This window comes from Natrix helvetica, assembly GCF_964273705.1.
Source record: "Natrix helvetica genome assembly, chromosome: 3".
Lineage (NCBI taxonomy): Eukaryota > Metazoa > Chordata > Lepidosauria > Squamata > Natricidae > Natrix > Natrix helvetica.
The window spans coordinates 177,921,857-177,932,475 of record NC_138549.1 but is presented as its reverse complement, the minus strand read 5'-3'; the positions used below and the strand labels follow the sequence as shown (position 1 = coordinate 177,932,475).

The 10,619-nt window shown below is 47.3% G+C and overlaps 1 protein-coding gene across 1 annotated transcript; it reads right to left on the bottom strand.

The window, feature by feature from the left end:
- Positions 1–817: 817 nt before the first annotated feature.
- LOC309389589 (BPTI/Kunitz domain-containing protein-like) lies at positions 818–6,344 on the bottom strand. Its single transcript, XM_081948141.1, has 4 exons — positions 6,220–6,344; positions 4,144–4,320; positions 3,035–3,202; positions 818–1,881 (listed from the first exon to the last, which is right to left on the bottom strand). Exons 1-4 carry the CDS (start codon positions 6,308–6,310, stop codon positions 1,871–1,873), a joined length of 447 nt encoding a protein of 148 aa, XP_081804267.1. The 5' UTR covers positions 6,311–6,344; the 3' UTR covers positions 818–1,870.
- Between the last annotated feature and the right edge of the window lie 4,275 nt (positions 6,345–10,619).

The following is a 10,619-nucleotide window of genomic DNA, read 5'->3' as shown; positions in this document are numbered from 1 at the left end:
ATATACTTATCAGCTAGATGTAGCACTCTTAAGGAGGATAATTATATTAGATTAAAACAACAAATTGCGACTGATTTGATGAAATGGCAAAATCTGCAACTATCAATGTTAGGAAGAATCTCTACAATTAAAATGAACATTTTACCCAGAATTTTATATCTGTTCCAGACAATTCCAATTAGATTAGGCAAGGGCTTTTTTGAAGACCTAAATAAAATAGTCTTGAAGTTTATTTGGCAAGGGAAAAAAGCAAGAATAAAACTTAAATTGCTACAAGATGCTTGAATAAGAAGAGGACTGGGCCTACCTGACTGGGAGTTATATTATCAAGCAGCAAACCTGATGTGGATTAAGGAGTGGGTAACACTAAAAAAATCCAGATTATTGAATGTAGAGGGTCATGATTTATTGTTGGGATGGTACTGATGAAAAAGTAATTAAAAAACTATACGAATATTTATTAGAGATTAAATTTCAAGAGGAACAAGTTAAAGAAACCATGATAGCTTGGGGGAGAAACTTTGGGTATGGGATAGATTTAGAAAAATGGCAGAAACGGTGGTCTCAAAATTATAAAATGACAATGTCAACTGCATATAGAGAAAATTTGTATAAGATGTTTTACAGGTGGCATCTATCCCCAACGAGAATTGCAAGAATGTCCAAGAATAAATTGGAGAAGTGTTGGAAATGTCATCGGATACCGGGTTCATACTAACGCATGTGGTGAACTTGTATTGAAGCTAAAAGATACTGGACTAAAATCCACATGTGGTTGGAGAAAATGATACAAAAACACATAGACCTTAAACCAGAGATCTTTTTACTGGGAATCATACCAGAAATTTACAACAAAGACTTAAAATATTTGATTCTAAACGTTTTAACAGCAGCTAGAATCGTATTTGCAAAAAACTGGAAAAACGAAATGATGCCAAAACAGGAAGAAGTTATTTGAAAGATAATGGAGTGCGCTGAAATGAGCAAATTGACATTTGAAATTAGAGAACAAGAAGACGAGCAATTTTATAAGATATGGGATTTGTTTTATCAGTGGCTGGAAAAAAGAACCTGGACATGAAAAATGTTTTACTTATGTTTCAGTTGAAAGAGAAAAGTGAGAATACAATAATGTTGTTCAATAGACTAATAATGATACAATGTTTTAATTGAAGGAGAAAAGCAAAAACATAATAATCTTGTTAGACTAACAATAATACAATGAAACACTGACATATATATGAATAATTTAGAAATTTTTGTTATAAAATGAAGGATAAAGATAATAAATGAACCAATGTACATTTGATAGAAGATTGGTAATATAATATATAACTAAGTGCATACTATAAAGATATCCTGTTGAAAGTAGTGAAAGATATATAAACATAAACACTTGGTAAATTCTTTTATACTGTAAAAATATTTAAAATGAGACAATGATTGCATAAAGGTACGTAGTTGTTAAGCAGACAATCAAGAATGCAAGAGAATTAAGCTTATTGAAAAGAAAGAAATATTAATCGTAATTGAACATATGCTGCACAATGAAAGTGAGATTTTTGGCTATATTGGATGGAAAAACTGTGATTGTATATGTAATTGAAAATATGGATGCAAAAGCACTTGTAACCAAACAACATGCTATATGTAATGGATGAACATTTTTTAATGTTGTCTTTTATGTTCAAAAATAAAAAAAATGTGAAAAAAAAATAAAGACACAGCATCTGGGAGCACCGTCTCCTTCGGGCAATCGTTTATTCCAGAATTCCCTCCCTTTGGAAGGCGCCTGGAGGCTTCCTGCGCCTGGTCTCATCCTCTCTTTCAATTCAGCGCAAAGCAGGTGGAGCTTCCATCCACGGAGTCATCAGGGAGACCCTGGAAAGGGAAGGAGGCCTCAGGAACCGTCTTCCTTGGGCGGCTGCAGGAGGGGGGGGCTCCCTGGCCCTCCCTCCCTCCCTCCCTCCCTCCACAGCCATTGGAGAGCCCCCCCCCTTCTTCTCCAGTAATATTGAACTGCAAATTAGGGTATACAAAACTTTTGCTAGACCAATTCTCGAATACAGCTCGTCTGCCTGGAATCCACACTGCATATCGGACATTAATACAACCAAGCGAGTCCAGAGATATTTCAGGAGAAGAGTCCTCTGCTCCTCTGCTCACAACAGGATCCCAAATGGCAACAGGCTTGAAATTTTGGCCTTAGACAACTTAGAACTTTGCCGTCTTCGATCTGACCTTAAATGTAGTACATAACATGATCTGCTACAACATCCTACCTGTCAATGACTACTTCAGCTTCAATCACAACAACACACAAGCGCACACAATAGATACAAACTCAAGGTAAACTGCTCCAAACTTGACTGCAGAATATATGACTTCAGTAACCGAGTTGTCAGTGACTGGAATGCTCTACCTGACTCTGTGGTTTCTTCCCCAAACCCCCAAAACGTTAACCTTAGACTGTCTACTGTCAACCTCACCCCCTTCCTCAGAGGTCTTTAAGGGGGCGTGCATAAGCGCACCAGTGTACCTACCGCCCCTCTCCTAATGTTCCCTTGTATAATAATAATAAATATTTATTTATTTATTCATATTCATTTCATGTATTCATAATCATGTTTATACTTATCTCTGTTATCTACCATAATTCATGCTTGATGAAATAAATAAGTAAAATAAATTGTATGCTGAATTCTTTATATTGCATATAAAGAAGCTTCTTATATATAATTGAATCCTGCTGAAGTTCATTTACTTCTCTGCTGGTTGGAAGTGCTGCACAAAATCTGACACTATATTTGGAGGTACTCCAGCCCCCTTTCCTGGGGGACGGGGCCCTTCTCTTCTGGGGTGGGCTTAAGGGCGAAGGGACCCCACCTGGCTTGAGGGTGGAGCAGGGGGGTCCTTTCCCCCTTCCTCTTTTTTCCACCCAGCCCTCAAGGCGTGAATGCAGGACCTTCTGCTCCCTTCCCACGTGGCTTCCTCACCCTTCAGCCTCCCCTCCCCCACAGCACCACACACTCACCTTTATGGCGGCAAACCACCCGGCAGGTCCACTTTTCGATGAAGTTGTTGCGGTTCCCCCCGCAGCCCCCGAAAATAAACGTCTTGCATTCTTTGGTCTCTGGGTCGTAAAACCAGCGGTACGTTTTGTCATTGCAAGGACCCTCCTCGGGAGGCTCCTGGCAGTAATCTGCAGGGCAGAAGGAGGGGATGGAGGTTGGCAATAGGTGGGCAGCTCTATAGATGTTTTAAAAGGGAGGGAGGGCGGGAGGGAGGGAGGGAGGGACAGGGGACTCTCTCTGGCCTCCCCTCCCCGCAAGCCCTCCCCCTTTCCTGGATTTGCATATTTTTGGCTTCCTTTCAGGCAGGCGCCCCATGGAAGGGGGGGGGGAGGCAGGAGCTCCTGCTGTGCAGAGCATGAAGGGAGCAGAAGTGGGGGGACACCCACCCCTCCCTTCCAGATGGTTTTAGGGTTAGGATTAGATGTGTACAAACAGAGCAAATCTGTCATTTTGCATATTCAGTCCGGACTCTTCCCTTCGCCCCCACCCCCCAAGTGTTCCCTGCCTTCCTGCCTGTGTCAGGGGACCCCCTGCCCTTCGGCCCACCCCCTCTTGAAAGGAAGCCTCAGACTCTGCTGCTGGCCAGCAGGGCCCTGGGTTCAGGCCAATGGCCGGTGAAGCCCCATGCAGCCCCCCCTGGCTTGAGTCCCAGTCCCTCCAGGACCCCAGCCCCTCCCCCCTCCCCCAGGAGGGCTGCCGTGGTGGGTGAGGAAAAGGGGGGGCTTCTCAGTTGGGGCTCATGCAGCCCCATCAGAGACAGTGGGGGGGGGGAGAGGAGGCGCAGGAAAGAGGGAAGCCTCCCCCCACCCTCTACTGGCTTCAGAGATCAGCTGCACCAAAGGAGAACCAAGCAAGGGGGGCTGCATCATGCAAGGGCAGACCCCTCCCCAAAAGGTCTAGAAGGGGCATGTAGCTGGGTTGGGCCTTTTCCCACCAGGGCTCAGGAGACCCCTCCTCCCTAAGACCCCTGCTGCTCCTCATACTGCCCCCCCCATGGCCCCCCATGGCCCCTGCCCCTTTCTCAGGGGCCATTAGCCCCTCCCCCTCCCTGCCCAACAGCCGGGCTCACCAGCCTCTTCACAGTATTCCTGGCATCCCGTCAGGGACTCGTAGCTGTTTGTGTTCCTGCCGCAGCCAAAGTCAACGTAACGCTCGCAACTCTTGGCGGTGACGTTGTAGAAAAAACATACTTGGGGGACCCTGCACCAGGGAATATAGTTGGGGATGCTGCTGCAGTCTATTTCGGCTGGAAAGAGACAAGATTCAGGAAACTCCAAACTTGGCTCAGTTGTTGTTGCTCTGGGGTGTTTGTGTGGGGATAGAGCAGCCCCCGAATAGAGGCTGGGGATTTCTGGGACTTGGATCCACAAGTCTTAAAGTTGCCCAGGTTGGAGACCCCCCCCCCAACAGAATTTGCACCTGGAGCCTTGGGGCTTCACGAATGTCTCTTGATCCCTCTGGCTCCTGGGCTGAATTTCATATTTTAGCTGAATCTCAGTGAGCCTGAAGCCCTGAAGAAGCAATGGGAAACATCACACCAGAATGTTGGTGCTGCACCCCATAGAATCTATGGGCTGCAAGGGACCTCGGAGGTCTTCTAGTCCAACCCCCTCCCCAGGCAGGAGACCCTAGACCATTAGACCAGTCCAATCTCTTTTTCAAATCCTCCAGTGTTGGAGCATTCACAACTTCTGGCGGCAAATTCTGTTCCACTGATTAATTGTTCTAACTGTCAGGAAATTTCTCCTCAGTTCTAAGTTGCTTTTCTCCTTGATTAGTTTCCACCCATTGCTTCTTGTTCTACCCTCAGGTGCCCTGGAGAATAGGTGGACCCCCTCTTCTTTGTGGCAGCCCCTCAATTGTCTTCAGTATGTAACTGTCATGCCCCCCCCCCCCCCCCCGATCACGCAGAAATGCAGAAAAAAAACCAATGTGTAGAATTGGAACTTCAATTCCAATGAGATTCAATTGAGTCTCCAAACTGAATCAGGTTTCTAAATACAATTCCCAACCCAAATATATTAATCTTTGATTTGGAGAGTTGGTGGTTCATTTCATGCACAGAAAGAGCCGTTAAAACTCCAAGTGGTTTTCTAAATCAGCTCACACAGCCCCTTACTGGACCACCTGAATGGAACGGGTGAGTGGTCAGATCTGGCCTGGTTTGCCCCTCCTGAGCTGCCTAGGGAGGGAGACAGAACCGAGACAGAACAACAAAGGTTTCAGCAATAAGGACGGAGATGAAGTTGGGGAAAGCTTTCCGCATTGTAACAGCTCTTTGACTCTGACCTGGACACCATCCAGAAGCTGTGAGCTCTCCTTTTATGGGAGGGTTTGAACGGAGTTGTGGGGAGGGGGGAGCATCTGCCAGGGAGCCTCCTGCGCTCCTTAGAGGGTGGACTAGATGACCTCACATAGGATACAAATTCTTACCTTCTCTAATTCTATCAATATTTGTATCAAGCCTAGTCACACCCTGCTCTGTTCCTGGATGTTAATAGTTAATGTTATTAATAAAATTGTGTTATTATACTGTAATGTAATTATTTTTCACTTGGTTTTATAACCTATACATCACCCTATAGAAGTGATGGGCAGCATAGAAATTGAATCAACCAATCAATCGCTCGCTCGATCAATATAACCTTAAAATAACCCGCGGGCGGGCGGGCGGCTTCGACCCCCTTTGGCAGGGTTTGCCCGGGGAGGGGAAAAGGAGGGAAGGCGGGCACCCTCCGTTCATCGCAGTTTTCTTCTGCACCGGGCCGGCCCCTCTCGCCGGGATTTTGCCCGAGGAGCTGACTCCGGACCTTCCCGCTCCGCTCGCCCCTTCGAGAGGAATTTCCAACAGCCGTCCGGAGTGCGCTGCTGACTCCGAGGTGAGCGGCGTCCTTGGGAAGTCGGGGCCCCCTTCCCGAAGCCCGAAGAGCGCCGAGCCGAGACCGGGACGCCCGAAATAAAGCCTGGCCTCACTAGCCCCCGTCTTCCCCTTCTCCCATCTAGGCATCAGAGGACCGCTGTTCCCGGGTCCGGGTTCAGACGGTGCGGGGGCAATCGGGCTCCGAGCAACAGAAGACCCCTCTGGCCGAGCCATCCCATCGCCCCCCTCCCCGCACACCATCCCTCTGGCGCTCGCCCCACTCACAGATGCTGGTGGGGAAGGAGAGCAGAGGTCCCCACAGGGCAAAGGCGACCCCCAAGACGAGGAGGAGGAGGGGGCTGCGACCTGACCTCATGGCGATGGCTGGGCGACCGATCAGCCTCCGACTCTTCTCCAGGGTTAAAAGCCCCTCCCCCATTCCCTCCCCTCCGGAGGGCCGGGCTGGGAACCCCCCTCGCCCCGCCCCGCCCGCTCCTCGCCTCCGGATGGCTCCTGCGGGGAAGGTTTCGGCGGCCGGGGGTCCGGCGGGGAAACATCAGCGGGGACCGGTCGGAGGGGCGGGAAGGGCGAGGGGGTTCCCAAAGGGAGGATTAGAACTCCCATCTCCTGGTCAGTTTTCATGGCTAAGGAGAGACTAGAACTCACCATTTCCCCTGTCACTCTTGTAGCCAATCATTTTTATATATCCAGGTCCATATCTAGTTTTCCCTCTCACCTGGTAGTACCTGTTCCCCTTCCATCCACACTCAGCCCATCTCTCAAGACAGAGGCCATTACAATTAACCTCTGAGTCTATTGTTGTGGCATTCACCATGTCCAATGTTAAAATATTCTGCTTCGTTCTTTTATTGTAGGTTAAGTTTAAGTGTCCCCTATATTGTAATGTTTAGGTGCCTTTAGTTTTTCTAGTCCAAATTTCCAGTTTTCCATCTTATTATTTTTTGTTTAAATCAAAAGCATGTTCATGTTCCAATTTTATCTGGACCCTTAGTGATCTTATTTAGCCTTTTGCTCTTTATTTTGCATTCTTTACATTAAGTTTCTGATTAAAATGTTCCTTCGCTCAGGTTTGAAGTCATTTTCAAACTTCAAACGTCAAAGATTGCTAATAACTTCGAAGCAGCTAATGAGAAAAGATTAGAAAGTGACATTTGCGAACCTTTGTCCTTTAAAAGCCTCGGCCACAGACGTGAGCAAGATGTTTAATCCCATGTGCTCAAAGCCTCGTTAAACCTGTCTTGTTATCTCCTTATTAAGGAGCAGCTGTGGGCAATCTCCCGTCTTCTCCATCATTCTCCTCCTCAGAAGGATCCTGATTCTAGTACCCGAATTCATTGGGTGTGGAATTCTCTTCAATCAGGCCAGGTGGAAGAGTTTAGTTTTGTGCTTGGTCAACTCTACTGTTCCAGCCACAAATTCTGCTGTGTTCGAGCTCAGTTGCCGTGGTGAGCTCAATGAAATTACTGGGCTGCATCTGCTCATAAAGGGTGAACTTGACTGGAACAGTAGAGTTGACCAAGGGTTCTTTTTTTATTTGGTTGAAGACAAGGTTAGAATAGGAAATGCAAAAAGGTTGTGTCGAACACCGGGGTTTGCCGTGACAGGGCGGGATGGAGCACTGCCGACCGAGGGGTTGTGTGCCAGAACCGTAGCGACGGAAGCCATCAGAGCACCGGTGATGGGGGCTGCAGCATCGACAGAGACAGAGACGGGACTCGGCCGCAAAGCGGGGAAGCGCGGCGAAGTGAGGAAAAGCCGCCGCCATTCCAAGCGATGATCAGCTGTTCTGCCCAATAGGCGGCTGTTCTGGGTCACGGACCGCCCGGGCAGAGCCCTGTCAGGCAGGCTGACACGAGGCCGATGACGGGGGGGGGAGGGGGGAGGATAGCAAAGGGGCGCGGGGGGGAGGGGTGTGGCTCACGTGCATAACGCCTGCTGGGAGGAGGAGCGGCTGACTTTGCATCCTAACAGGCGGCTGTTTTGCTGCTTCTAGAACTCATTGTTTTTTTTCCTGAAGAATTTTATTACGTTTTAATTACAAAAATAAACTTTCCATCATTCCTTAAGCAGTGTGTCGTCTGGGTACAAACATCTCTGTGCAACATCGTTCCTCTTTCCACGTTCATATTAACATTATTTCCCTAAGTTTGGTATTATAATATATTAAGCATTTAAATGTTATAAAACTCTCTATTTTTCTTCTTAATATCTTCTAGTAATAATATCATGTTAACATTAAACATCATTATTCTCATCATACACATACTAATGGTTTTCATCTTATTTATATCTCTATCTAAGTGTATGATCTACTTATTTTTTTTAGCTTTCTTTATTTCCAAACTCCTTTTTTTATTCTCCAACCATTGGTAAAATACATTCCAAATCACATAATATTCATTTTGCTTTTTCTCCTTAACTGGTAATGTTAATCTGTTAATTTCTGCAGATTCTAATATTTTCCTTATCACTTTCTCATCCATAGGGATCTCTACCCTTTTCCAATGTTGTGCAAATACAATTCTAGCTGTGGTTAATACATGAATGATTAAATATATATTCTCTTTATTATAAATTTCAGACAGAATTCCTAGCAGAAATGTGTCTGGCTTCAGCTCAATATGTTGTTGTATCATCTCTTCCAACCATGTCTTAATTTTTGTCCAATGCTTCTTTGCCTCTCCACATGTCCACCACATACGATAGTAAGATCCAGATATTTGGTGGCACTTCCAACATTTAGCTGAGTTGTCTTTAAGCATCTTTCCCAACCTCGCTGGTGGTAGATGCCATCTGTGAAACATCTTATACACATTCTCTTTATAGGCAGTTGACATTGTTAATTTGTAATTCCTATCCCACAGTTTCTGCCATTTGTCCAATTCTATCATATAGCCAAAACTTTTCACCCTGTATCATTGTCTCTTTAGCTTGTTCCTCTTCCAATTTTATGCCCAATAAGTAATTATACATTTTCTTTATTAATCTTTCTTCTGTTCCTGTTAGAATTTTATCTAATTCCATCAATTCTTTGTAAAAACCCTGTAATTTGGCATCTTTCTCATATCTAGACTGTATCTGCACATCTTCTAGAACTCATTGTGTGCCAGAGTCCAGCTGAATAAAGCCCATTAGCCTACAAGCGTGTGGCGTTTTCATGACAACTGGCTTCGGTTCGGAGTTTGGACCGTTGAGAGGCAGCCAGGGCTCCCCACCAAACCCTTTTGGCTGCTTCTTTCTCTTCCTACCGTGTGGCAGGAGAACAGTGGAGAGAATGGCAGAGGGGACAGCTCCAGCAGCGGATGTAGGCGCATGGGTGGAGCAAGTGGCAGAGGTGGTCCTTACACCAGAGCAAGGAGGGGAGGCAGTGCTGCCAACTAGCGGACATTGGCCTCTTCCTGGAGGCACTAGGGGCCCAGTTTGAGGACGTGACCCGAGCACACCAGGCGGCTTCTTGTGCTACGGGGGGAACTTCCTAGCAGACGTGTTATCTCACATGCTGCAATATAACAGTCGCAGGGAGGACCTAGTACAAGCCATCATTCCCCCCTCACCACAACAGGCTGCAGAACGTACCGCCTGTAGACCGGTCGTAAGTGCAGATGAATCGACCCACCATTTACAAACTGAACTCGTAATGCACTCGTGGTTCCTGGAGCACCGGACCCTGCTCACCCACCGGGACGGGGTGGCATGAAAAGGCAGTAAATTGAACATACCCAGACTCCTGGGGCCTCAGGTATTATGGGGGTGCCACGACGTGAAACAGGCTGGATTCCCAAAAACTCCGCATTTAGCCAAAGGACAATTCTGGTGGCCCAGGATGCCACATGACATAGAAGGGCACGTAAACATTTCCCGGTCTGCATAACCGCGAAGCCCCACAGAGGGGAGCTTCTGTGGCCTCTTGCAGTCTGTGGGCGGATCTTCTACCCTTTGTGGAGATTGCATGCGGTCCATGGCAGTACAGGGTTACCCCCTTCTGGGTGGTGCACAGACAAGACTTCTTGTACTGGAATATCCCCAAGAGACCCTTACTCCAACTGGGCCACAAGAATGGGTGGTCACCCTGCTGGGGCTGTGGGGTGCAGTGAAAATGGCCCTGCGGGAAGCTGCAGAGGTCCAGAGGTCCAGGGTGGTGGTGGTGCACAGACAAGACTAGGCACCACCCAGAAGGGGTTAAACCCTGTACTGCCACGGACCACATTGTTGTATGTGGGAGGCCAGGGGGACTCCCCTATGTGCAGTCAGATAAAAAGCAGGCACCACAGAAGCCGCTCCAGGTGGGGGAGGAGCTGTACCTGCTGAGCAAGAATTTAAATGTCGAAAACTGGGTCCGAAGTTCCTGGGCTCATTCCTCATCCTGCGGGTAATTAATCCTGTAACAGTGGAGCTCAGGGAACCCCGATTGCTGGATAAAATGCACCCGATATTTCACAGCAGTTTGCTGAAGCCGGTGAGGGAAACACAACCCGTGTCCCCAGCTGTCGCACTACCTGAACCAATGGAGGGGTGGGGTGGGGAGACCCATTCTGAGATGGAGAAGGTGTCAGGTCTGCAGCCCTCTTTTCCTTTGGGTCTTAGGCCTGCCCCACTTTCTATTATTCTGCTAGGCATTTTCTATGGTGGGGAAATGGGAGGGGGGATTGGACGGCGTTACATGC

What these genes read in the sequence shown, in the direction of transcription:
- LOC309389589 (XM_081948141.1), bottom strand. Translation starts at nt 6,310, where the DNA reads ATGAGGTCAGGTCGCAGCCCCCTCCTCCTCCTCGTCTTGGGGGTCGCC. An exon ending in CTCCTTCCCCACCAGCATCT is followed by an intron (nt 4,321 to 6,219) that starts GTGAGTGGGGCG and finishes GTCTCTTTCCAG; the next exon opens with CCGAAATAGACTGCAGCAGC. An exon ending in GGAATACTGTGAAGAGGCTG is followed by an intron (nt 3,203 to 4,143) that starts GTGAGCCCGGCT and finishes TCTGCCCTGCAG; the next exon opens with ATTACTGCCAGGAGCCTCCC.